The sequence below is a fragment of the Desmodus rotundus genome, chromosome 12 (assembly GCF_022682495.2).
Source record: "Desmodus rotundus isolate HL8 chromosome 12, HLdesRot8A.1, whole genome shotgun sequence".
NCBI lineage: Eukaryota > Metazoa > Chordata > Mammalia > Chiroptera > Phyllostomidae > Desmodus > Desmodus rotundus.
The window spans coordinates 47,467,333-47,495,123 of NC_071398.1; the positions used below are offsets into that span (position 1 = coordinate 47,467,333).

The 27,791-nt window shown below is 39.7% G+C and overlaps 1 protein-coding gene across 1 annotated transcript; it reads right to left on the minus strand.

Moving 5' to 3' along the window:
- Positions 1-9,431: 9,431 nt before the first annotated feature.
- LOC112310220 (zinc finger protein 84) lies at positions 9,432-22,153 on the minus strand. Its single transcript, XM_024566472.3, has 6 exons — positions 21,731-22,153; positions 20,318-20,468; positions 15,061-15,230; positions 13,779-13,905; positions 12,985-13,077; positions 9,432-12,428 (listed from the first exon to the last, which is right to left on the minus strand). Exons 3-6 carry the CDS (start codon positions 15,142-15,144, stop codon positions 10,678-10,680), a joined length of 2,055 nt encoding a protein of 684 aa, XP_024422240.2. The 5' UTR covers positions 15,145-15,230; positions 20,318-20,468; positions 21,731-22,153; the 3' UTR covers positions 9,432-10,677.
- Between the last annotated feature and the right edge of the window lie 5,638 nt (positions 22,154-27,791).

The following is a 27,791-nucleotide window of genomic DNA, read 5'->3' on the forward strand; positions in this document are numbered from 1 at the left end:
AATAAATTCAAAGCAATGAGACACAATGGTCATATCACATCAGTACATAAAGAGCTTCTGTGTTCTTTTTAATGCTTGCATTGTATTCCATTGATGTGACAAAATTTACTTAACCAGTCACATATTTCTTTTTACAAATTTTAAAGATTTTATTTATTTATTTTTAGAGAGAGGGGAAGGGAAGGAGAAAGAGAAGGAGAGAAATATCAATGTGTGGTTTCCTTTCACGTGCCCCCTACCAGAGACCTGGCCCACAACCCAGGCATGTGCCCTGACTGTAAAGTGAACCAATGACCCTTTGAATCGCAGCACTCAATCTACGGAGCTACACCAGCCAGGGCTTAACCAGTCACATATTAATGAACATTTAAATTGTATCTAACCGCTTCTCTGGACTTTTGGCTAATATCCATTTAAAATTGTCTCTGATCTTTTGCTGTTACCAACAATGTTGCTATGAATAACTGCAAACACATCCCTTTAAATACATATGGGTTTATCTGTAGGGTAAATTAAATTTAGAGAGAGAGAGGAAGGGGTTGAGAGAAAGAGAGAGTTGATCGGTTATCTCCCACAAGTGCCCCAACAGAGGATCAAACCAGCAACCTTTTGGTGTAAGTGGACTAGCTCCAACCAACTGAACCACCCAGCCAAGGCACGTCCCTTCTCCTTTACACTAAAGAAGACTCATAGCTTCTGGAGTCTAGGCTGCCTGAAGTCAGGGAACCTATTTGCATCAGAGTTGTGTTATCTAAAATTGGGGTTATTAGAAGAGAGAAAGGAGGGGGATCAAAGGAAGCAAAGGCTATACAACTCTGACAGGACCTGACCTTGAGGCAGCTTACCTTCCCTTATTCATCCCAAGAGCTAATGAAAACTCATCGCGGAACACAGTTGCCACCCAGTGGTCGCCTGGAACTAAAACACAATTAAGGGAGTGGAAGTTCTGCTCAATCTCACTTCACCCTCAGCCTCTGAAGAGACTGCTTAATTCCCCGTCAGCTTCTCTCAGTTTTGCTGGCTCCTCAGAACAAATAACTTTCCAGGGTATCTTCTTGGCCTTCTTCTCAACCCTCACTGTTAACCATACCAGAAAGAAATTTGGTTATAAACCGTTTTGCAATCTTGGGACACTCTGTTGTACAACTCTCTTCCCTTCATATTCTCATCCCCTCCTGCCCCCTACCTCTGAATACCACCTGCAGTGATGTTTCTTTCCACATGTTGGTTTCTAGTGTGGTCACAACAGAGTCAGCTAGGGAGGTAGTTTAAAAGACAGATTGAGAAACTACATATTCCATTATTCAGCCATGGAGAGAGAGAGGGAAAGAGAGACAGAGCACGTGGATCCTGCCATTTACAACAACACAAATGGACCTTGAGGGCATTATGCTAAGCAAAATAAATCAGACAGAAAGACAAGTACTATATGATCTCACTTCCATGTGAATCCTAAAAACAAACTCAACACCAAACTCATGGAAAGATCTGATTTGTGGTTACCAGAGTGGAGGGGAAATTGGAGGAAGGTAGTCAAAAGGCAATCTTCCGGTAGTAGATAGGGTAGACGCACGAGGGACATAATGTACAACATGATTATAGCTAACGCCACTGTATGACATATAGGAAAGTTGTTAATAGAATAAATTGTAAGAGTTCTCATCACAAAGAGAATTTTTTTTCTCTTTATTTCGCCTATGAGATGATAGATACTAAGTGATTACAGTAATTTATAATATATGTAGGTCAAACCATTATACTGTGTGCCTTAAACTTATACAGTAATAAATGTCAATTACCCTTAATAAAACTGGGAGGGGGAGGGGATATATTCTGAAAAATTCCTTGGTTTCTAGGTATTTACCCAAGAAAATAAAAATCATATTTCAACAAAAAGATTACAAGAAGGTTCATAATAGCTTTATTCATAACAGCCCCAAACTGGAAACAACACAGGAATCCATCAATAGGAGTGTAGATAAACTGTGATATACTCATTTATGTTTTCTGCAGGTTTCTGTATGTTATACCTCACATTTTTTTAAAGTTAAAAAAAATACAGGGTGTTAGAAATCTGTAAAACCATTGTAAGGTAAATATTAGCTCCAGTCTCTACTATTTGTTTATATAAAATGTCTGGCATAAAATCAAAGGATAAAAGATACACACAAAGAAAGAAAAAAAAATGATACATATCGAAGAAGAGAAACACATAAAAGATGGACCTGGAGAAAAAAAGTCCAGATTTTGGAATTATCAGACAGGGTCTTCATTATAAAAGTGCAAAAGGATTTAATGGAAAAAAATAAAAATAAAGGATTTCATGGAAAAGGTGGGCCATGTACAAAGAGTTGGGAAATTTCAGCAGGAGACAAAATAACCAAATAATGGAAATTGTAGAAATGAAAAATATAATCTCAGATGTATTTACAGCAGATTAAAGTAAAAATTAAGAATGAGTGAAACTGGATTCAGATCAATAGGAAGACTCAAGATTGAAATATAAAAAAAAAAGAGTGGGAAGATAAACAGAATGGAGTATCCAAGATCTGTGAGAAAATATCAAATGGTCTAATAAAAAATTAATCAGCGGAAAATATAGGGAGACAATACAATTGGTTGTTAAACAATACAACCAAATGACCTAATTGGCATGAATAAAATACTACACCCAAGAAGAACACAATACACAACAAAATTATTTTCACAGGCTGGGTCATAAAATGTCTTAAGAAAAATCAAAGGCTTAAAATCACAAAAAGTATATTCTATGATCACAGCACATCAAATTAAAAATCAGTAACAATAACATAACTAGAAAATGCCCAAATAGTTGAAAAATTAAACATACTTTTAAACAACCCATGGGCTATAGGAGAAATCTCAAGGAAAATTAGAAAATATTTTGAACTGAATGGTAATAAAAATAAAACATATCAAACTTTGTAATTTGCAACCAAAGAAAGTACTTAAAGAGAAATTTTTACCTTTAAGTGCTTTTAATAAAAGAGAAAGGTGTGAAATCAATATCTAACCCTCTCCTTAAGAAACTCGAAAAAGACCAAATTAAATCTGAAGGAACTATAAAAAAGTGCTAACAAGAAAAGTGGAAATAGATAGAGATCAATAGAGAAAATCAACAAAGTCAATAAGTAGGTTATTTTAAGATATCAATAAAATTGACAAATCCCTAGAAAACATGAATTACCTTAGAAATGAATAAAGGGACATCATTACAGATCCTCAACATATTAAAAGGATCTGATGATTTTATGTCATTATATTTAACAATTTAGATGAAGTCAACAAGTTCCTTGAAAAGCACAACATATAAAATTGACACAAAGAACTAGAAAATCTAAATAGTACAATATTAACAAGTTGAATTCCTCATCAAAACCCACAAAGAAAACTCCAGGCCTGCATTGCTTCACCTGTGAATTCTATCAAACATTTACGGATGAAATAGCACCAACCTTACAACAGATTCTTACAGAGGACAAAGGAGAAGGGAACAATTCAGTATACTTTTAAATACAACAGTTCAAAATAAAAAACATTGTGCTTAAAGAGAAAAATAATTTTTAAGAACTGGAATCAATATTAATTTATCTTTAATATAAGCAGCATTCAAGAAAAGTAGTTTTTCTTTTTTGACATGGTCAGAAATAACTGAGAACGACCAATATCTTAACTAATATTTGTATCATGCAATTTTAGAGAAGGGAGTACTTTGCAAATTATTGGTCTTGTAAAGGTAGGCTTCCTTACACTGGTACTATGGCAATACCTGGAAGAAAAAAATACCTATCTCTTTAAAACAATAATAAAGCCTTGGTTTCTAATAACTTGTTATATGGAAACTTGCAGTGAAGCAAAACCAAAGCCAAATAATTTAATTCTTACTGTTGAAAAATCTGCATGGAAGTAGATATCTCAAATATTTGACTACTAAAGTAAGCTGTTCTGATATTACTGTCAGACACTTCATGAAACCTAAAGTGACAAACACATTGGAAAGACACTACTAAATTTTACTGTTCAAATATAAGCAATTCCTTAATTCCAAGGTGCTTATACACTTTTTGCCAATTAGGTATCACCATGAAAACAAAAGAAAGTGATGTGTGTTTTATTCACACACTAGTACTTTTTGAAATTGTAATATATTTCATACAAAGGAGTATCTATTATTTGTATGTTAGAAAAAACTTTACTGAAGGTTCATATCCATCACCGGAATTAAGAGAGAGAATACTATCAACACTGCTGGAAGCTTCTTTGCCCTTCTCTGACCAAATATCCCTACACCAAGAAGTAACTACTGGGGTGGGGCGGGGGGGATTGAGAGGGGAAGATGGGAGGTAAGTAGGGCAGAGGAGAGTAATGAAGGAAAATGGTGACAACTGTAATTGAAGAACAATTAAAATTTTTTTTTAAAGGAACTACTATGCTAAATCCTCTGTCTAGCATTCCCTGGCTTTTCTTTATAGTTTTGCTAAATATGTACCTCTAAGAAACTTATTTGTTTATATCACTTAATTTTATTACATATTATACTGTTTGCCTTCTATGATCAGATTTATCAGTCAACAGGGTATTTGTGAGATTCAATCACACTGATAAATGTATCTCTAGGTCATTTCTTTTCACTGTGGTATAATGTGCCACTAATGAACATGTATATTTTTTCCTTTGCATATCAAAAATATATAAAATAACTAACCTTTTTTTTAAATAATGGGAACTGTCCTTGTTCCTATTCCACATTCATGAATGAGCATAGAAAATAGAAATTTCAACCCTTTCAGAAATAGTGGGAAAGTTAGTTTCTTTCTTCCCTCTACAACCTCAGTCATCCCCATTCATAAAAATAGGTTGATGGTATACCAATTCACACTATTTCAGTTATGATGCTGCATTGTTATATTCAACTGTTGGCATTTTTATAAAAAGTCTAAAACCAAAAATCACATAAATTACTTTGCTGAGTAATTCTATACAAAACTATACAAAATTTTCACTATAGTTTTGACATCTGGAACCATGCTGATTGATGTTTTGCATATAAAAAAATAAATAACATCAACAAGCATAGGCAGAAAAATTCTAAAATAGAATATAAACAGAATATAGCTAATTTAATTATGTGTTATTTATAACCACAACAAAGTGGTCTTAGAACTGTTCCAAGTAACTTTTCAACACAGTATTTTAACTTTACACTCTAATATGTGGGATGAATAGAACTATAAATGAATATTAACTCTAGTCAGTAAATTTTTCACAACAGTAAAGGACCCTGAAATTCCTTTGTGTGTATTCTAGGGGTTGAGAAAATGAGTAAATGTTTTTAGAATAATGGGAAAGAAATCTTGACAGTGTTGGAGAACAGAGAAATATGGAGAGGGGGAAGACTAGAATGAGTCCAAAGTGTAGGATTTAAATGAGAATTATCAGTGTGATTCATGGTTATATACATACATGTACACATACAAACATACATATTCACAAATATATAGCAGTATGTTTCTTAAGTTCTATCTACCAAGACAGCCTAAAAGTAATGAATGACCTAGTAACAATGGGGATACCAGCACACTGATTTTTGCTTCTTTTTTTAAAAAAATTACTTATTTATTTTTAGGGAGAGGGGAAGGGAAGGAGAAAGAGAGGGAGAGAAACATCAGTGTGTAGTTGCCTCTGACTCACCCCCCACTAGAGACCTGGCCTGCAACCCAGACAAGTGACCTGACTGGGAATTGAACTGGTGAACCTTTGGTTCACAGGCCAGTGCTGAATCCACTGAGCCACACCAGCCAGGGCTGATTTTTGTTTCTAAATACAACTCTGCACCTTAAAAACCTAGGACTCCTTGGAGAAATCACTAATTCCAATACTGGGGCAAGGAAAATAAAGCAGCCTGGACAATATTCTTGAACCAAAGTGCTCAAAAAATGGTGGAAATATACCAAATATATACAGAAGCCAAGTTAACAGGACTTGCATTGGCCAAATCTAGAGAAATATGAGCTCAAAACAATGATAGCAAAGATGATAAATCAGTGACTAAACTCTTGAATACATAATGACATTAACCAAACAAACAAATAAATGGGGGAGGAAAGCCCTTCCTTACAGAATTCCAAATATTAAATATACACAGAATAGGTAAAAAATCACTATTTTGCAGCCATCACGGTAATCATTGAACCAGGTGACAGTAATCAATGGTTGTTAAAACTAACCATCACGGCAAAGTTCATCCACAAAACGTGGCCCACCGATGGTGGAGAAGCTCACTGGAGTCTACGGGAGAGATGGAACTCATCAGCGAGGAACACTAAAGTGAAGGCCAGGGAACTCCAGCCAGCCACTCTGCTGGTAGCCACACATTCGGGGGGGAGGGGGTGTGGGGAGGCACACCAGAACCAGAATGAGAAACAACCCCTTTGCTATGGCCACATAATGTCCCTTCTCTATTCTCTATTATAACCCCACAACTGCACCAACTGACAAAGGAAACATCCGCAAGGTCCAGCTCTAGCATCATTAAGTGGGGTTAAGAAGGGTACATTGGGTCTGAGAGTTGTTACATTGATACAGGCAATAACCGGAAAGGACATACTAGGTGTATTCTTATGCAACTAGCTTGTGTACCTGGTTTGTGACATGCATCATATTGAGGAGGGTGGCCCTCAGCCACTTATTTCCTGTTTTGGCATTCTACTGTATTGACGTATGGATGTATTGTCCATGAGCTTGGACAGTCACTGTAACTGGGATTGCCTCACCCTCTTTTGGGATATGCTAGAACATTTTCTCTTATCTTCTCAAATTTATAACTAGACTTATTGAAGAAACTTAACTATGTCCACTAAATTGGGAAGAACACTTTGCTGTGCCCTTACCTTCTCCTCTCCAAAGGAGACGGGGTAAACTGTCCCATTGGTGAGTTATCCAAATAGTTCCTGTCTGTGGTGTCTATGCTAACTGCCTTTTTGTTTGTGTTAGCCTATTGGCAGAACAGGACATTTCCTCTCTTATCTACTGTCATGGGGGTAAACACCACTGTTATGGGATCCAGGGTGTGTGCCTTGAGGAAGCCTATATGCAGGGTTTTCTCCCTGTCTCAACTTAGGAGGCATGATGAGTGTAACTGCCTAGCTAAATGTGTCTGACCTGAACCTGGGACTATCTCTATAACTACACATCCAAAGTATTAGGTGTTTATAGATGAATTGTGTTCTTCTCTAACACTACTGTGGTTTATAAGAAATACAGGGTCTGGCACAAATAATGCCCCTTTTTTATTACAAAATCATAAGCATGTAATTCTGTAACATAACAATATCGTACTCAAGCACATCATGTAACATTTTAGGTGAAATGTTCAAATTAAAATTATAAATTATTACACCCACATTATTACCCTACCAATCACACTCAGGCAGGCCTTACTTCTGCTGGACCCTATTATAGTCTTCATCCACAATTCCTGAGTCACAGCCTCCCAAACTTTTGGAATTTTTTAAGTGTTGGTGTTGAAAGTGTCTTTTGTCTCATTGAGGTTATTTTTTGAAAATGCCAGGATGGGGGCTGGTTGCCAACGGAGCCAACCATGTGATTAGAGGGTTGGAACTGTCAGTTCCACACCCCCCCAACCCCAGGAGGGGAGAGGGGCTGGAGGTTGAATCAGTTGCCAAAGGCAATGATGTAATCAATTGTGGCTATATAATGAAGCTTCCATGAAAACCCAAGAGAAAGAGGTTCAGAGAGCTTCCAGGTTGGTGAATACATGGAGATGTGGGGATGCTGGTGTGCCTGGAGAGGGCACGAAGGCTTCATGCCCCTCTCCATATACCTTGCCCTATGCATCTCACCCATCTGTCTGTTCCTGCGTTGGATCCTTACACACACACACACAAAGGTCATCTAGTAAGTAACATGTTTGTGAGTTCTGTGAGCCATTTTAGCAAATTAAACAAACCAGAGGGTTGTGGGAAACTAATTATAGCCCATCAGGCATAAGTACAGGTAATAACTTAAGACTTGTGATTGGCATTCTGTGTTGGAAGGGGTCATTGAAACCTGTAATTTATTTTTTAAAAAGATTTTAATTTTAGAGAAGGTAGGGAGAAAAGAAATATCGACCTGGCCTGCAACCTAGACATGTCCCCCGACTGGGAATCGAACCACTCCCCAACTGGGAAGTGACCTTTTGGTTCACAGGCCAGCACTCAATCCACTGAGCCACACCAGCCAGGGTGAAACCTGTGGTTTATAGTCATTAGTCAGAAGTATGGGTAAGAGCCTGGGATTGTGGCTGCCATCTGAACAGAGGGTCAGTCTTGTGGAACAGAACCCCTAACCCATGGAACCTGATGCTTTCTTCAGGTAGACAGCATCAGAAGAAGAGCTGAATTCTTAGACACCCTGATGGAATCTGAGGATTATTTGTTGGTGTGGGAAGCTAGTCCCCCAACACTCACCCCCAGAAACACACACAATGAAACTGGTACCAAAACGAACATGCCCTCCCTCCAAAAGAGGTATACTTTAGTCCTAACCTCCAATATTTCAAAATGTGACTGTATTTGGAAATACATTAGTTACAGATGTAATTAGTTAAGATGATGTCATAATGGATAGGGTGGACCACCAATCCACTATGACTAGTGTTTTTATAAGATGGCCATATTAAGACACAGAGGCACATGGGAAGAATGCCCTGGGATGATGGAGACAGAGATTAGACTTATGCCCCAGCAAACTAAGGAATGCCAGAAATTGCCAGCAAGTCTACCAGAAGCAGGGAGGAAAGGAAAAATTCTCCAACAGGGTTCAGAGGGAGGATGGCCCTGATGACACCTTGATTTTGAACTTCTAGCCTCTGGAACTTTGTTGTTTTAAGCCACTCCATTTATAGTACTTTCCTATGGCAGCCCTAGGAAATTAACAGACTAGGTTTTAGAGGGGAAAGTAGTGGGAAGCACATCTGGCCATGGGTCTAAGCCATGATCCTCATATAAGCAATACCACCAACAAAGGTAACATTTTAATCTATCTTTATTTGAAAATAGCAACCGCTTCCAGTTTTTCAGGACTTGGCTCAGAAAAGTAAAGTTGTGATTATCCTTCACTCTTAAAACTCAATTATTTTTGCCCTGCTCAGTGTGGTTCAGATGGTTGCAGTGTCATCCCTTCACCAGAAGGTTGCAGGTTTGAATCTTGGTCAGGGCACATACCTAGGTTGTGGGTTCAACACCCAGGACTGGCATGTAGGATCCCCAGTCTGGCACATACAATCCCCGGTCCAGGGATGTAAAAACCCTGGTCTGGGCACCTACAAGAGGCAACCAATAGATGCTTCTCTCTCTCATTGATGTTTCTCTCGCTTCCTTCCTCTCTCTCTAAAAGCAATGAAAAAAATGTCCTCAGGTGAGGATTATTTTTTTAAAAACTCAATTATTTTAAATGGGTATTTTTTTCTCGGTGACAACCAAAAGACAACTTATTTTAAAAACTTTATTATTACAAAGGGCTCAAAAGAAATACCAGTTCCATCTACACATACCAGTAAACAACAATAAATTTGTGTTATGGTGTTATGTTACAGTCTCATTCAATCTTAAACCTAATTACTTCCCTTGCAATTTATGATATACAAAAATTTACAATGTTATTTTTTTTGGTGGTACACAACTTTACCTTGTTAAATCTGAAAACAAATATATATGTGTTCTACAAAAATACTCAGATACAAAACAAAATGCATATATCCACGACCTTTCTTAATTTACTACTTTGACTGTATGTTATTTGGCATGCTAAACTTATCTGCCCTTTACAACTGACTACTTTGTGGTGCATTTTCCATAAATACATAATAATGTGACAAAATTCGAATTTTTATTATAAAGTTATATATGTAAACCACCTTTTCCACGATCATTATTACACTGTACTAATTCTCCTTAATGCTGTCTGATGAACAGAAGTTTGGGTTTAATGCTGGAGACATCTCTTATCACAAGTATTCAGTTATCTGCATTCTTTGGTATGAAAACTCATTTATTTGCAATGTATTCCAGGATTCACAACATTCATGAGATTTTTCCTGTGAAAATTGAAAATTTTATGACCTATCAAAAATATCTGTGAACTCAAAAGTTTCATTTTTGTGGTCTATAATGGGATTCCTCTTCTTAAGAAACGATTTTGACTTTTCAACTTATTCACAAGGACTTTCTCTAATGAAATATGAGGCTATGGTGGTGGCAAATAATTTTCATATAATCACTCTCTTTAGAAGATTTCACTCCTGGATAAGTTTTCTGAAACTTAGAAAGGTCACAAATAGAAAAATATCGTAAGTTTCACCATATTCATAGGATGTCTTTTGTGTAAATTCTCTCCTTTTAATGAGATCTGACATTTCACTAAAGTCTTTCCAGCATTTAATAGGTTTCTTAGATTTCTGTATAAATTTCTTCATGCAAAATGAGAAAGAACCTGGCAGGTAAAGTTTTCCCACATTCATTATATTAACAAATTTTATGTCCTGCATGACTTCTTTGCAGGACAGAGGTATGATTTCTCAAAAAAAGGTTTTCTCACATCAACATGGTTTCTCTCTCTTGTGTGGTATCTCTGATATCTAATGAGCTGGTACTTCTAGCTGAAGATTTGACCACAAGGAATGCATCCATAGGGTTTCTCTCCAGTATGGCATCGTTGATGGATAATAAGATGGCTTTTTTGGCGGAAAGCTTTTCCACATTCATTGCACCCATGGGGTTTCTCTCCTGTGTGAATCAACTGATGTGTACTGAGCATTGCCATACTGCCAAATGCTTTTTGGCATTCAAGACAGACAAAGGGTTTCTCCCTTGTATGTGTTCTTTGATGTACAATGAGCACTGCCTTTCGTACAAAAGCTTTTCCACATTCACTGCATTCATAGGGTTTCTCTCCTGTATGAGTTCTCTGATGGACAATGAGATGTGACTTGTATATAAAAGCTTTCATACAGTCACTGCATTCATAAGGCCTCTCTCCTGTGTGAATTCTCTGATGTGCCATGAGGGATGACTTATAACTAAAAGCTTTTCTACATTCCCTGCATTCAAAAGGCTTCTCTCCTGTGTGAGTTCTTTGATGAACAATAAGCTGTGAGTTGTCTATAAAAGCTTTTCCACATTCACTGCATTCATAGGGTTTTTCGCCTGTATGAGTTCTCTGATGCACAATGAGATGTGACTTGTCTATAAAAGCTTTTCTACATTCATTGCATTCATAAGGCTTCTCTCCTGTATGAATTCTCTGATGTGTTATGAGGGATGACTTTTTATTAAAGGCTTTCCTACATTCCCTGCATTCATAAGGCTTCTCTCCTGTATGAGTTCTTCGATGAACAATGAGATGTGAGTTGTCTATAAAAGCTTTTCCACATTCACTGCATTCATATGGCTTCTCTCCCGTATGGATTCTCTGATGTCTTATGAGGTGTGACTTTTTGTTAAAGGATTTCCCACACTCTTTGCATTCATAAGGTTTTCTTCCTGTATGAGTTCTCTGATGGACAATAAGCTGTGATGCATATACAAAAGCTTTTCCACATTCACAGCATTTATAAGGTTTCCCTCCTGTGTGAATTCTCTGATGTGTTATGAGGTGTGAGTTTTTATTGAAGGCTATCCCACACTCCCTGCATTCATAGTATTTTTCTTCTGTATGAATTCGCTGGTGAACAACAAGCTGAGACTTACCACAGAAAGCCTTTCCACATTCTCTACATCCATAGGGTTTCTCGCCTGTATGAATTCGTTGATGCATAATCAGGTTTGACTTCTGCATAAAACCTTTCCCACAATCACTACACTCAAAAGGTTTCTCTCCTGTGTGAGTTTTGCAATGTAATCTGAGCTTCGTTTTCTCCCTGTAAGCTTTTCCACATTCTTTGCATTCATAGGGTTTCTCTCCTGTATGAGTTCTCTGGTGTATCATGAGCTTTGACTTATACCTGAAAGATTTGAGACATTCACTGCATTCATAATGCTTCCCCTCTGTGTGAATTCTGTGATGGATTTTAGGATTTGTCCCAAGGCTGAAAGCCTTCACATGTAAATTCGGTTCATAGTACCGGGCAAGAATGTTAGAGGTTTCATGTAGAGTATAGAAAAATGATTTCCCAGAAGCATTTAACTCATTAGAGTTCATGTCTGTGTAGTTTTTACTGTGAAAATTTGAATCTTGTTTCAAAGTTATTCCTTTTGAGATACATTTATTGGATTTTTCACTAAATGGAACAAAATTTTTGCTATGAGAAAATATTTTTCCCAATGCATTATTTTCATGATCTCTCTCCACAGGTTCATCTTTCTCAATGTCTTCCTGATGCCAATCACAAACTTGCCACATTACTTCTAAGGGAAAAAAAATCAATGAATTCTACCATTATCATGAAATGGAGGGTGATAGAATCTCAAATCAATATTCAAAGAGAATGAAGAAAGTGATATAGCAGGTGCACAAGTCTGAGGCTTTCAATAAAAGAAAGAGTAATGAGCAATGAACGGAAGGATGTGGGTGTCATCAAACTTTGGAACAAATCTACGAATATTTGAAAGCATGATGTAGGAGGTATGTGAATATGGATAAAAGGTGAAGGAGGCTGGTTATGTCTAACAAGCTTCAATAGCAGAACAACTTAAGCAAGTAAAGACCAAATGAAATAGCCAAAGATCTGACCCAGAGTAGATAAAAGGAGGTACACTTCCTGGGTGGCCAAAAAAGAGAGGCATATACTGAAGGGTGGTAGAAGCAGGCAACATTCATACAAAAGACCTGTTTTTACTCACTCTAAGTTACCTCTAAAGGTTCAGAGACCATAAGAAAAAATATTAGAATGACAAGGGTCCCACACCAATGACCAACTGTTACTTTGCTTCCACTAACTCCCAATACATTGGTTTCACTCACCTGGACTAAAATGACTGGGAAATTCCCTCTCTACAATTCCTTGTTCTTCTTTTTCCAAGTAGAGTACTGCTTTAGGCTTGGTAGCCTGATAACCTGTCAAGCAGTAATCACAGAGAACCTGAGTAGTATTAGGGCCTGTGAAAAAGTTGTTTCAGAGAATGTATATTTTATTTACTTATTTTTAACTCCAAACATTTTTTTAAAATATTTTATTCATTTATTTTTAGAGAGAGGGGAAGGGAGGGAGGAAGAGAGGGAGAGAAACATCCATGTGTGGTTGCCTCTAGTGTGCTCCCTACTGGGAACCTGGCCCGCAACCCAGGCATGTGCCCTGACTGGGAATCAAACCAGGACCCTTTGGTTTGCAGGCTGGCACTCAGTCCACTGAGCCACACCAGACAGGGCTAACTCCAAACACTTTTATATGGGAATATTTCTCTCTTTTGGGAGGAGGGAGGGGGCTTTGTTTTTTTCTATTATTTTTTTCTTTATTTTTTTTATTGTTTACATTATTACAGTTATCACCACTTTTTCCCCCTTTGCCCACCTCCACCCAGCCCCTATACCGTACTCCCTCAGGCCCAGAGACTATATAATTTAAATCTCAGCAAATTAAAATTCTTCATGTGGAAATAAAAGTAAGTACTGTCAGTGTCTGATCATAAAATCAGTTCTGTTTAAGTCCCAGTCCAAAATCACTGAGAATATCAGAGTACCCATAAATTGTAGCAATGGAAAAAAAAGACAGGCAATTAATGAGCTTAGGCTGAGATATTTAGGAAAGTTGTCTTTACCCAATGACATTAGGTTGCTATGATTTTCCAACATCACATCCCGGTAGAGATTCCTCTGAGCAGTGTCTAGCAGCTGCCACTCTTCCCAGGTGAAATATACAGCCACATCACTGAATGAGAACATGCCCTGTTATAACACAATCCTTTTTAGTCTGCAGTTATTATAATAGAATAAAGCACAAGATAACTATAGGATATTCTGATTATTTATACTAAGGAAACATAAATAAATATTTCTCTGTATGTAGTTTTGATTTACAGTTTTTGGCTAAATTTGTTCAAACTTTCTCCCCTTTGTGCAATTTCCATTCACTTCTTCATTCATTCACCCAACATAAAATGTTAAAACTTTGAATTACCTAAAAATCATCTGCAACCCACCTTAGGAGCATTGAATATTACCCACAACATATTTTGCAATTAAAAAAAAAGGAAATAAAGCATGGCCCTGTGTCATATAGCTTGTGATCTATTTGGGTTCAAGGCAAACAGTTCAGCGAAAGAGGAGAAGCAGCTGATGAGAACACGTGCCTAGGTAACAGAGAGAAATCAGCCTTGGAGCAGGATGACATACATCCTGCAGACACCTGGTAGTCACTGCACTGTTGTTCAGATACAAAAGTATGTTATTCACAAGACCGCCTATTAAATTGATTGTTATACATATTAAATCATGATACAAGCAAACACAGAGCTCTTATCATTCTAAACATTTTACATATATTGATACAACAATCTGTACAACAACGTTTATGTAAGCACTACTATTATCTTCCTTTTTTATAGGTAAAAGGAGATTTTCAAAGTTTTCTAGCTGAGCCTTGTGTATCTCCCACATTTCCTTAGGAACATGATTGTTGGCCGGGTCTATATTCTGGATCAGAAAAATGGAAGAGGAGACACATCAAAGACATTTCTTCACACTTAATGTCCAGGAAATGTTTACTGATTTCAAGGAATGCATGTGGTTCCTCCATATATACAAAGTAAATCGTGTAACATGTTTTTAGTCTTCTGTGGTTTCCAGTATCACCATAGAAAAGTGTATAAATCAGTTCTGGATCCTGTTGCTTATCTGGCAATATTCTAATTATCAGCACTTTGACAAGCAGATAAATCTTTCTGCCTGATGGCTACTCTGAGTCATTTACTCTGTCTCCCAGTCCAAGTACGTTATCTCCCTGCCACAATGTGTCTACATATATTGTTCTCTTTGATTATATGCATTTTTATAAACTTCCAGAAATCTCCTGGATAACAAACTGGGAAATAACAAGCTCACCTGGGACTTAGTCATTTCAGCAGCTTTCAGGAAATGGCCACCACTTTTAGTATCTTTCCTGAAATCTTGATATTGACGTCTCATCAAGGTTAGCCTCAGCAAGGAATAATTTCTGGACTGAGATCTACTTTTTTCATTTACAGAAGCTGCTCATTTTAGGAAGCCAGCATCTACAGAGTCAAGGAAAGATTTTTTTGGCATGAAAATAATAAAAGCAAGTTCCTATAAAAGCAATGAACTGGTTTTTTGTTGTTGTTTGTTTTTTAGACTTTATTTATTTATTTTTAGAGAGAGGAAGGGAGGGAGAAAGAGAGGGAGAGAAACATAGATGTCTGAGAGATACATCAATCAGCTGCCTCTCACATGCCCCCAACCAGGGACCCAGCCCACAGCTCAGGCATGTACCCTATGTGGGAATCAAACTGGCAACCCTTCGATTCGCAGGCCAGCGCTCAACCTGAGCCACACCAGCCAGGGCAGCAATGAATTGTTTTAAGCACCTTGTTTTCTCACTTAACCCTGAAAACCACCCTATGAGGTAAAGACCATAATTATTCTACTACAGAGTAAACCAAGAAAGAAAAAGTCCAGCATCTAGCTAAAGGCTACACAAGTAGTAACCCATGGAGCATGGATAAAACACAAACCCTCATAATCAATAAATCCTCTGATTCCAGGGACAATTACTAGAATTACTCTTCATCTTACCAACTGTTAAAAAAATTGAAAAAAATATCTAGAACCACCATTTTCAAACACAGAGATCAGAGAAGAGGAGACAAAGGAGGTAAGACCCTTGTATGCTGCAGCTCACTGCCTGGAGAGACTTTTCAGGCCACAACACAGGGAGAAGGGGCCCAAAAAAGGTCTACACTCTTGCTGCGTTAATGACACAGAATTCAAAGTCTGAGGAAGCAAAGGTGGCAAGTTTGCCAAGCAGTATATTAGGGTAAGGTGAGGGAGGGGGAGAGAGGGAAGGAGGAAGACAAAAAGGGAGTGAGGGAAGGAGGGAGGGAGGGATGGAGAGATGGGAGGGAGACAGAGAGAAAATTCACTCTTTAGATGTGCAGAGGGTTCCCTTGACTCTCTGGCCAACTACTAATGAACTGGGAGAAGGCCACTGGAAAGATACAGGCCTAACAATTCCTGGTGCTCACTGAAGGTGAGGAATGGTCTATGTTCTCAATAGCCAGGGTGGAAAGATACAAAGGGACTTCCAATAGAGGTCTCAGCCAAGTATTGCCTCAGTAGTAGAGACAAAGTAATCCTAGACAAAAGACTCTTTTCGGGGAGAACCAAGATGGCGGCGTAGGTAGACACACTGCGCCTCCTCGCACAACCAGAACTGACAGAGAATCGAACAGCAAGGGGGACCAACACCAAGGAAATAGAAAATAAACATTCATCCAGACTGGTAGGAGGGGCGGAGACGGGCACCGGGGTGGACAGGACTTGCGTGGCTGTGGCGGGACTGAGACTGGTGGAGTGTGAGACAAATGGCGCAGGCAGTCTGAGCACTAGCAGACCCTGCGGCCCCACATTTGCACAGATAAACCCAGAGGGCCGGACTCAGAGTGGCGGAGAATGGGGCAGGCAGAGCAGCGGGTAGCACCCTGCGGCACCACATTCGCCCACAGATAAACCTGATGAACGGTGGGGAGCGAAGCAGACTGTGTAACCCAGGGCTCCAGCGCGGGGAAATAAAGCCTCAAACCTCTGATTGAAAACGCCCGTGGGGGTTGGGGCGGCAGCAGGAGAGACTCCCAGCCTCACAGGAGAGGTTGTTGGAGAGACCCACAGGGGCCTAGAGTGTGCACAGGCCCACCCACTCGGGAACCAGCATCAGAGGGGCCCAGTTTGATTGTGGGTAGCGGAGTGAAAGATTGAAATCCGGAGGAGAGTGAGGCGGGCGCCATTGCTCCCACTCGGCCCCTCCCCCACGTACAGCATCACAGCGCAGCGACCAGCATTACCCCGCCCCGGTGAACACCTAAGGCTCCGCCCCTTAAAGTAACAGACGCCAAGACAGACAAACAAACAAACAAAAAAATGGCCCAAATGACAGAACTCTTCAAAGCTCCAGAAAAAATACAACTAAGCGAGGAAGAGATAGCCAACCTATCGGATGCACAGTTCAAAGCACTGGTTATCAATATGCTCACAGAATTGGTTGAATCTATTCGAAAAACAGATGAAAAAATGAAGCCTATGCTAAGAGAAACAAAGGAAAATGTACAGGGAACTAATAGTGATGAGAAGGAAACTGGGACTCAAATCAGTAGTGTGGACCAGAAGGAAGAAACAAACATCCAACCAGAAAAGAATGAAGAAACAAGAACTTGGAAAAATGAGGAGAGGCTTAGGAACCTCCCGGACGCCTTGAAAGGTTCCAACATCAGAATTATAGGGGTGCCAGAAGGAGAAGAGGAAGAACAAAAAATTGAAAACTTATTTGAACAAATAATGAAGGAGAACTTCCCTAATCTGGCAAAGGAAATAGACTTCCGGGAAGTCCAGGAAGCTCAGAGAGTCCCAAAGAAGCTGGACCCAAGGAGGAACACGCCAAGGCACATCATAATTACATTACCCAAGATTAAACGCAAGGACCTACATCCAAGATTACTGTATCCAGCAAAGCTATCACTTAGAATGGAAGGGAAGATAAAGTGCTTCTCAGATAAGGTCAAGTTAAAGAAGTTCATCATCACCAAGCCCTTATTATATGAAATGTTAAAGGGAGTTACCTAAGAAAAAGAAGATCAAAAATAGGAACAGTAAAAACGACAGCAAACTCACAGTTATTAACGGCCACACATAAAACAAAAACGAGAGCAAACTAGGCAAACAACTAGAATATGAGGGTTGTCATTAAGGGAGTGGGAGGGGGAGAGGGGGGTAAAGGTACAGAGAATAAGTAGCATAGATGATAGGTGGAAAATAGACAGGGGCAGGGTAAAAATAGTGTAGGAAATGTAGAAGCCAAACAACTTATAAGTATGACCTATGGACATGAACTATAGGGGGGGAATGTGGGAGGGAGGTGGGTGGGCAGGATGGAGTAGAGTGGGGGGGGGAATGGGACAACTGTAATAGCATAATCAATAAATATATTTTTTAAAAAATACAAACATCTTAGATACTCCAAAAAAAAAAAAAAAAAAAAAAGACTCTTTTCATCCAACCTAACAAAGCTAAAAGAAAGCCTCCAAAGATCAAACTGAGCTGCAAAACTCTCATTCTCAGGAGTATTTGATCTTGCTCTCTGGCACATGTTGTGACTGAAAGAAACTCATAAAAATTCAAAAAAAAAAAAAAAAAAAAGGAATCAAACTGTTTAAAGTAACTTAACTATGACCCAGAGCAAACCTCAAAAACAGTTAAAACAGTAAGAGAAAATTCCTCAAATAACAATGTGAAATTGACAATATCTGACATCCAATCAAAAACTACCAGACGTGGGAAGAAGCAAAAGAACTCAAGAAAACCTAGATACAAGGACAATACGAGAAAGAAATTTATAGGCTAATCTCATTTATGAACTTGACTAGAAAAACCTTAAATAAAATACTAGGAAACTATATCCACTGATACATAGGAAGAATTATACAATGCACAGTTGACTTTATTTAAGGAATGAAAGAACAGTATAATAAGATTAATTAATTATCTCAGTAGATGAAGAAAAGATAAGTAATAAAATAGCATAGCCAGTCACAAATTTTAAAAATCTTACTCAACTAGAAATAGCCAAGAACACTGTTAACTTGAAAAGAGTATCTACAAACAAATCTACAGCTTAGGTACATGACAATGATAACCACTCTCAAAATCTTTACCCCCAAATGTACCACAGATCAAAATCTGACCAGTAAAATGGGAAAAGTAAACTGAGGGAACAAAACTGCAAAAGAACAAACAAAGCTGTCATTATGCAACTGCTTTAAGAGCAATATAAATATTAATTGAAATTTCATGTTCAAACAAATTAATTTAAAAGAAAAAAACACTACTAGCTTCCTGAAGGAAAAAGGTACAAAGGTACAAAATTAAGAGTTTTATTATAGCAGAAGGATACAGATCATAACCAGCCTAATGGAGAGACACAATAGAATCAGGTTTGGGAAGGACCCAAACCAGAAGCTTCCACTGTCCTTTCCCCTTGGCACCAGGACACATTACTCATCCAGCATATCTGGGTAAAATAATATGCAGGGTACTGCCACCCAAAGCTCACCTGAGCTTCTATACTGTCTATAGTTCTGATTAGTGTTCCATTAAATGAGCATGATTAAATCATCACTGGCCATGTGTCTCATCCTCCAGCAACCCTACCCTCCTGGAGGTTGGACTGATATTACCTGGCTCAAAGCCCCAAACCTCTAATCACCGTGATTGGTCCTTCTGGAATACGCAGCCCCATCCCGAGTCATCTCACTAGCAAAACCTACCTACCTACAGACCCACTATGTGTCACCTTGTTAGTGCAACTGATCAAGGTCCACCATGAATAACAATGACACTCCTATCATTCAGGACATTCCAACAATTTAGGGGGTATCCCCCAGGAGCTGGCAACAAAGGCCAAATGGTTTAGTGTACAAAATAAATAACAAAAGACTATTATTCCTCATATGTGACTATTTTCTGAAAATGAGGAAAGAAAAAACATACTTCTCAGGTTTAAAATTGGCCAATGAACATATAAAAAAATGATAAACCATGTCAGTAATGAGAGCAGTGCATATGGAGACCACATGAGATGCCTTTCATCCCCAAAAGATGGTCAACGAGCCACAACTGGGCTATCATATTAGAAAAGAATAGTATGAGATGCACCCACGGTCACCAAAGATGTAGAAAAATCTGATACACTGTGTGTGGAAGCATTATATAATCACTTTTGGCCAAGTTTGGTAAAACTAAATCAGAAGCCTATGAAATATGCATTTAATCTAACTATTTTTGTAAGTTATAAAAAGAAAACTATCCATATTATATAATTCAGTTTAAAAATATACTTCAAAACATTATAAATAGCTTCAGTTAGTAAATTGAAAGTGATTTTTATTCTCTATTTATTGATGACAAGCATACAATATTGGGACAAAAAATTAGAGACCTCCATTTAATATCAAGCATAAACTCATATAGAGATTATAAAGTATATATGACAAAAATAAGTTAATAGAATTGTTTAAGATAGAAAACCTCCTATTAAAAAGGTATATATTTGAATAGTTTTTTGTCAAGTACCTACCTGTTACAGACTTAATATTCTGAGCCCCAAATTCATAGGTTGAAGCATTAATCCTCAATGTGATGTTATTTGGCAATGGAGCCTTTGCAGGTAATTAGGGTTAGCCGAGGTCATGCAGGTAGGGCTCCCAAGGACCTGTGAGGTAGGTATCCTATGTTTAAAAGGGAAAACTGAGATTTATTTATTTTTTTTGGTGTGCTGCAGAATTTTATTTTTAATTTTTATTGTTATTCAATTACAGTTGTATGCCTTTTCTCCCCATCCCTCCACCCCACCCCAGCTGAACCCACCTCCCTCCCCCACCTCCACCCTCCCCCTTGATTTGGTCCATGTGTCCTTTAAAGTAGTTCCTGTAAACCCCTCTCCTCACTGTCCCCTCCCCACTCCCCTCTGGCTATTGTTAGATTGTTCTTAACTTCAATGTCTCTGGCTATATTTTGTTTCCTTTTTTCTTCTGTTGATTATGTTCCAGTTAAAGGTGAGATCATATGGTATTTGTCCCTCACCGCCTGGTTTCACTTAGCATAATGCTCTCCAGTTCCATCCATGCTGTTGCAAAGGGTATAAGCTCCTTCTTTCTTTCTGCTGCGAGGAATTCTATTATGTGAATATACCATAGTTTTTGGGAAAACTGAGATTTAAAGAAGTTGGTACCTTATCCAAAGTCACACAAACCAGTGGCAGAACTGACATAAAAGGTTAGAACAATTCAAGGGCGTATAAACACATGTACATTGGCTGACACACTCTAAGTATTTATGGCACGCTTCTAACAATTCGTGGATCTACATGGCGAGTGTAAAAGTGATCATTTTACTGTTCTTCCGACTTTTCCGCATGCTTGAAACTTTGCAGTATAAAATGTTGGGAAACATTACCCCGGTGTTCGGTACGCACCCACAGATCTGTCCACCTGGGGCCTCCATCACGTCCCACACCCACCGCCTCTCCCAAGGCTACGCCATACTCCCCACCCCGCACGCGGCTGCTGCACCCATTCGCAGCTCCCCAGACGTCCACTGTCACGTGGACCACGGCCCCTCGGATGCTCCAGCTAAGACCACGAGAATCCCAGGTGACTAGCCACCAATCCCCATCCTCAGCGACCACATCCCATGGGCCCTTCCGTCAGGGATTCTACCAACGCCTCCCCGCACTACCCGCATCTGACGTGCCACTGTCGATAAACGCGGTCTCTCCTTTCTTCCTCAACCCACTCCCCGCAACACTGATGACAGGCAAGCCGCCGCAACCCCCCAACAATTACGAAGCCGCCTTAAAAAACAACCCCCACCCCCACCCACGAATACCCACCGCAAACCACATCTCACGTCACGGAATTCCCACGGCGCCGGATTCTTACAGACGCTCGCAGAAATCGAACGTAAACTCACAAGAGAATTGTGACCTTACCTGAGGAAGCCAAGCTTTCACACGCCACTTCCGCTTCTGACACCATGTTTGGCTGGTCTGTGTCTCGTGCTATTACGCAGACTCAGTAGCACTCTGGAAGTGAGCGACTTGCCTAGAAATGCTGATTTTGTTCTCTCTTGAAAATATCGCTGGGCAATATGGCCGCGCCGTTTTCGTTACGTTACGTGAGAGCGGCCATCTTGGATTCGGTTCTGCCATCTTGGATTGAGCGCCGTACGGAGAGGGAGATGGCCAATGTAGGCAACCTGATTTCGTCGACCAGCCCGAAAATCGACAGGCTCAGCAGGTCTTTTCTCTTCAGAAGTTCTCCCCTTCGGGTCTTCCACTTCCACAGCGGTTGTCAGCACCAGTGCGCATGCTCAGCAGCATTTCAGCGCTCTTGACCGAAGTCTTACGACCTAACCCGAAAGCTAAACCAGTCACAGGTCGGCCTCTGCAGAAAATGGCCGCACCCAGGCAGTTTCGCAACCCTTTTGAAAACGCAGGAAAGACGCGGCCATATTGCAATCCTTTGGGTCCGTACAGTAACGAACGGGCTTGGAGCCAAAAATTGGGGAATGTTGAGGTAAAAGCCAGTTAACACGTTTGAAAAGTGGGGATTAGGAGACTAGATGTGGATGTGAAGCAGAGGTGGTAGGAGGAGAGCGCTCTGGACGTGTGCTTCCTGAAGAGACACAGTGAGGGATTAAGGGGCAAAAATGGTGGTGGTGTAGACAATGGCAACCACAGTGCAAGACAAAAAAAAATTACTTGTTTCTTATGTTACAAGATAAACTGAGATACATAAAAAAAAATCTGCCCCGTCATTTGTTTCTGTGATTACTGTGAAGAAGTGGCCATCTTTTTCCCAGGTATAAGTAATTTTCCAGGAGGATAATTCAGTGGCAATCTCTTATCTGCCGCTTGGTGGTGCTATCCTATCATAAATCAAGTGTCCCCGATCAGTATACTTTGATCTCACGTGTTCTGTTCCGGGGATCTGTTTTTTGTTCCTAGGCCAATACTATGTTTTACCTGTGGGATCTTTCTGAGTCTTATAATCTAAGCAGGGCCTTCTACCATATTGTTTTTATACAAGAGTATCTTTGTTCTCTTGGCCCTTTATATTTGCAAATAAAATTTTAACTTTGTCAACTCACCAGAAAAAAAAATGTCTGGAATTCATATTAGGACTGCACTGAATCTGTAAATCATTTTGAGTAATGACACTTTCACAATATGAAGTGTTAAAAGTCCATAAACAACGTGTATCACTCCATTTATTTAGGTCTTTAATGTCTCTTGAGTAAAGTTGATGTAAGTTATAAAAGTCCTGTCAATTTTATTAGATTAATTTCATGATACTTGATATTTTTAATGCTCTCGTAAATGATATTTTATAATTTCATTGTTTCACTCTTTGTTGGTGGTAGAAATACAGTTGACTTGTATATTGATATCATACCAAGCAAACTGGATACACTTATTAATTCTAATAGTTTTTCTTTAATAATTATGCTGTAAGTTTTTTAAAACTTTATATTTTTCCACTACCTCACAATCCCCACAACAAGCTCTGAGGACACCAAACAGACCAGTGTAATAAGGTTGATCTCTGCCACAAGTTTCTTTTTTTTTTTCTTTTTTTTAATATATTTATTGATTATGCTATTACAGTTGTCCCATTTCCCCCCCCACTCCACTCCATCCTGCCCACCCCCCTCCCTCCCACATTCCCCCCCTATAGTTCATGTCCATAGGTCATACTTATAAGTTGTTTGGCTTCTACATTTCCTACACTATTTTTACCCTGCCCCTGTCTATTTTCCACCTATCATCTATGCTACTTATTCTCTGTACCTTTACCCCCCTCTCCCCCTCCCACTCCCTTAATGACAACCCTCATATTCTAGTTGTTTGCCTAGTTTGCTCTCGTTTTTGTTTTATGTGTGGCCGTTAATAACTGTGAGTTTGCTGTCGTTTTTACTGTTCCTATTTTTGATCTTCTTTTTCTTAGGTAACTCCCTTTAACATTTCATATAATAAGGGCTTGGTGATGATGAACTTCTTTAACTTGACCTTATCTGAGAAGCACTTTATCTTCCCTTCCATTCTAAGTGATAGCTTTGCTGGATACAGTAATCTTGGATGTAGGTCCTTGCGTTTAATCTTGGGTAATGTAATTATGATGTGCCTTGGCGTGTTCCTCCTTGGGTCCAGCTTCTTTGGGACTCTCTGAGCTTCCTGGACTTCCCGGAAGTCTATTTCCTTTGCCAGATTAGGGAAGTTCTCCTTCATTATTTGTTCAAATAAGTTTTCAATTTTTTGTTCTTCCTCTTCTCCTTCTGGCACCCCTATAATTCTGATGTTGGAACCTTTCAAGGCGTCCGGGAGGTTCCTAAGCCTCTCCTCATTTTTCCAAGTTCTTGTTTCTTCATTCTTTTCTGGTTGGATGTTTGTTTCTTCCTTCTGGTCCACACTACTGATTTGAGTCCCAGTTTCCTTCTCATCACTATTAGTTCCCTGTACATTTTCCTTTGTTTCTCTTAGCATAGGCTTCATTTTTTCATCTGTTTTTCGAATAGATTCAACCAATTCTGTGAGCATATTGATAACCAGTGCTTTGAACTGTGCATCCGATAGGTTGGCTATCTCTTCCTCGCTTAGTTGTATTTTTTCTGGAGCTTTGAAGAGTTCTGTCATTTGGGCCATTTTTTTGTTTGTTTGTTTGTCTGTCTTGGCGTCTGTTACTTTAAGGGGCGGAGCCTTAGGTGTTCACCGGGGCGGGGTAATGCTGGTCGCTGCGCTGTGATGCTGTACGTGGGGGAGGGGCCGAGTGGGAGCAATGGCGCCCGCCTCACTCTCCTCCGGATTTCAATCTTTCACTCCGCTACCCACAATCAAACTGGGCCCCTCTGATGCTGGTTCCCGAGTGGGTGGGCCTGTGCACACTCTAGGCCCCTGTGGGTCTCTCCAACAACCTCTCCTGTGAGGCTGGGAGTCTCTCCTGCTGCCGCCCCAACCCCCACGGGCGTTTTCAATCAGAGGTTTGAGGCTTTATTTCCCCGCGCTGGAGCCCTGGGTTACACAGTCTGCTTCGCTCCCCGCCGTTCCTCCGGTTTATCTGTGGGCGAATGTGGGGCCACAGGGTGCTACCCGCCACTCTGCCTGCCCCGTTCTCCGCCACTCTGAGTCCGGCCCTCTAGGTTTATCTGTGCAAATGTGGGGCCGCAGGGTCTGCTAGTGCTCTCAGACTGCCTGCGCCATTTGTCCCACACTCCGCCAGTCTCAGTCCCGCCACAGCCACGTGAGTCCTCTCCACCCCGGTGCCCGTCTCCGCCCCTCCTACCAGTCTGGATGAATGTTTATTTTCTATTTCCTTGGTGTTGGTCCCCCTTGCTGTTCGATTCTCTGTCAGTTCTGGTTGTGCGAGGAGGCGCAGTGTGTCTACCTACGCCGCCATCTTGGTTCTCCCCCACAAGTTTCTTTGATGAGATATTATACCGTCCTTTAGTTCTCTAAAGATGACTTATTTGAGTTCCTTGAACATACTCGTAATAGCTGATTTAAAGCCTTTGGGTAGTAAAGCTGACCTACAAGACCCCTAAGGGACTATGAACTGCTTTTTTTCCTGTGTAGGAGCCAAACGTTTGTGATTCTTCATTAAATTTTTGTTGAGGCTAGATATGTCAGGGAATATAATGTTACTACATGGAGTATCAGATTCCCCTTTTCCCCAGGGCTTGTTGCTGTTGCTGTTTTGTTGTAGTTTGTTTAGTGACATTGCTGGAATAATTGTGTACATTCTGTTTTCCTGTAATGTGTGGTTACTGAAGTGTCTTCTTGGTTAGCTGATGGTTGGTTGATCAGAGAAATTTTCTTAGTCACCCTGAGTCAGTAAGTCTTCTACCCTTTGCCAAGGGATATGTTGTGTGTTGAGGCCCTACTTCAATGCTCAGGCACTTTACAAGTCCACCTTAGCATTTTCTTCCTGCTGCAAGATTTTAAGATCACCAAGAGAAGCAGTGACCTTTTGGTTCACAGGCTGGTGCTCAATCCACTGAGCCACACCAGCCAGGGCTCCTTGTGAACATCTTATACTTCAGATACTCCTTTTAAAATTTTTGGCTAGGCTTTTGTACAGTTTGTACTACAGCCTTAGGCTACTGCAGAGTTAAAAATTTAAACTGATTGTTCTTTAAAAATGGTTTCCATGGCTACTATACTTGTGAAGCTTCCATTTTTTCCATGACTAGTGCAGAGCTGGGGAGACAGGGATGGGAGTAAACAGAATGAAAACTATATACCCCACAGTTTTTACTGAGGTTCAGACTTTTTTCTTTTTTTTTTTAAATCCTTACCCAAGGACATTTATTCATTACTTTCAGAGAGAAAGTGTGAGGAAGAGAGAGAAACATCAACATGAAAGAGAAACATCGATCGGCTGCCTTCTTGTATGTACCCCAACCAGGAATTGAACCTGCAACTTGGGTATGTGCCCTTACCAGGAATAGAACCCACAACCCTCAGTGTACAGGAATGTACTCCAACCAACTGAGCCACACCGGCCAGGGCCAATTTTTAAAAAGATTTTATTTATTTTTTTACAGAGAGAGGAAGGGAAGGGGAAAGACAGGGAGAGAAACATCAATAGGTTGCCTCTCACACACCCCCAACCAAGGACCTGGCCCACAACCCCAGCATGTGCTCTGACTGGGAATTGAATGGGCAACCTTTCAGTTCACAGGCTGGCATTCAACCCACTGAGTCATAACAGCCAGGGCCCAAACTTTTTCTTGACTAAATGTTCTTCAGGCTGCTGTAAGCTTGATTACATACTGGAGTTGTAGAAAAGTTGACTTTGATAATTTTGCTAGTGTTTATGTTGCTTTTATGGAAGAATGGATTTACAAAGGCCATCAATGTGCTATTTTGGAAGTCTGACCTCACCCTCTCATTTATTTTTGCACAATAATCTAATAGAACACAATCTATTGATTCTACAGGTAAACACCCTATGTCAGTAATGATTAAGCTGCTTCCCATTGGTGATAGTTGTTTTTGGCACACAAAGCCATTACTCTTTATCTATACAAAATGCTGCATCCAATTTAATAATCACTCTAATAAACCATTAAAAATTCTGATATGTCACAAAATTACTTCTGTCCTACTCCACTTCCATGCTTTCATCAAATATTTCAAAGAAGAGCTTCACAAAGCATCAAGACAATGCTAATGCATGTAGAATTGTGTTTATTTGATTGACTGCCTTCTGAATGAAGCTGCAACAGTCTACACATTTAAGTCAATGTCACACAAGTCTTTTCATCATCAGTATGTTGGCTGTATGTCTGTTGTGTTCTAGACATCGATATATCCTTGCTTGATCAGTGAATAACCAGATTCTTTGAAGAAAAGGGAAACTTGTGAATGGGACCACAAGTAATTCAGAATGATTTTCATCACCATTCAAGAGCAGAATCTTGGTGTTCGGGGATCGTGAAGCAACAATACCAGGGGGCTCAGGGTAGTGTAACATGCTGTCAGAAAGGGGGTAGTGTACTGAATCCAGATGTGAGACTTGAAAAAAGCAACAATATAAATTGTGTGGATAGAATTGGTGAAGTAAAACGAAATGAAGGTGCTTGCTAGAAGCAGGACAGTTTGAGTGGCTTTTGACTCAGGGGAAAATCTATGGGCATTTCTGAGGGTGTGAATGTGCCTCACCCTCCGATGACGTCTGTGGAGAAGAAGTACCATGTAAGCCCTGGCCCCAGTCATGAGTCTCATGAACACAACATCTGAAAAAGTCATTAGAAATATGTATGTTGCAGCACCAACAGATGTGGGATTTTTAGAAACGCACAATCCATAATCCCATATCTTGGTAGAATTGTGAGTGTGTTCACGAACCTCTAATTTTATAGGAATAAAGATGTTTATCCGCAGGTTGGAGATCAACATAGAAAGCAGGAAGAACTGATGGTCTTCCAAGCTCTGTCTTTGAGCCGCATCCGCCCAGTGGTTCTGAGGCTTATGATTATTGCCTGAACATTGC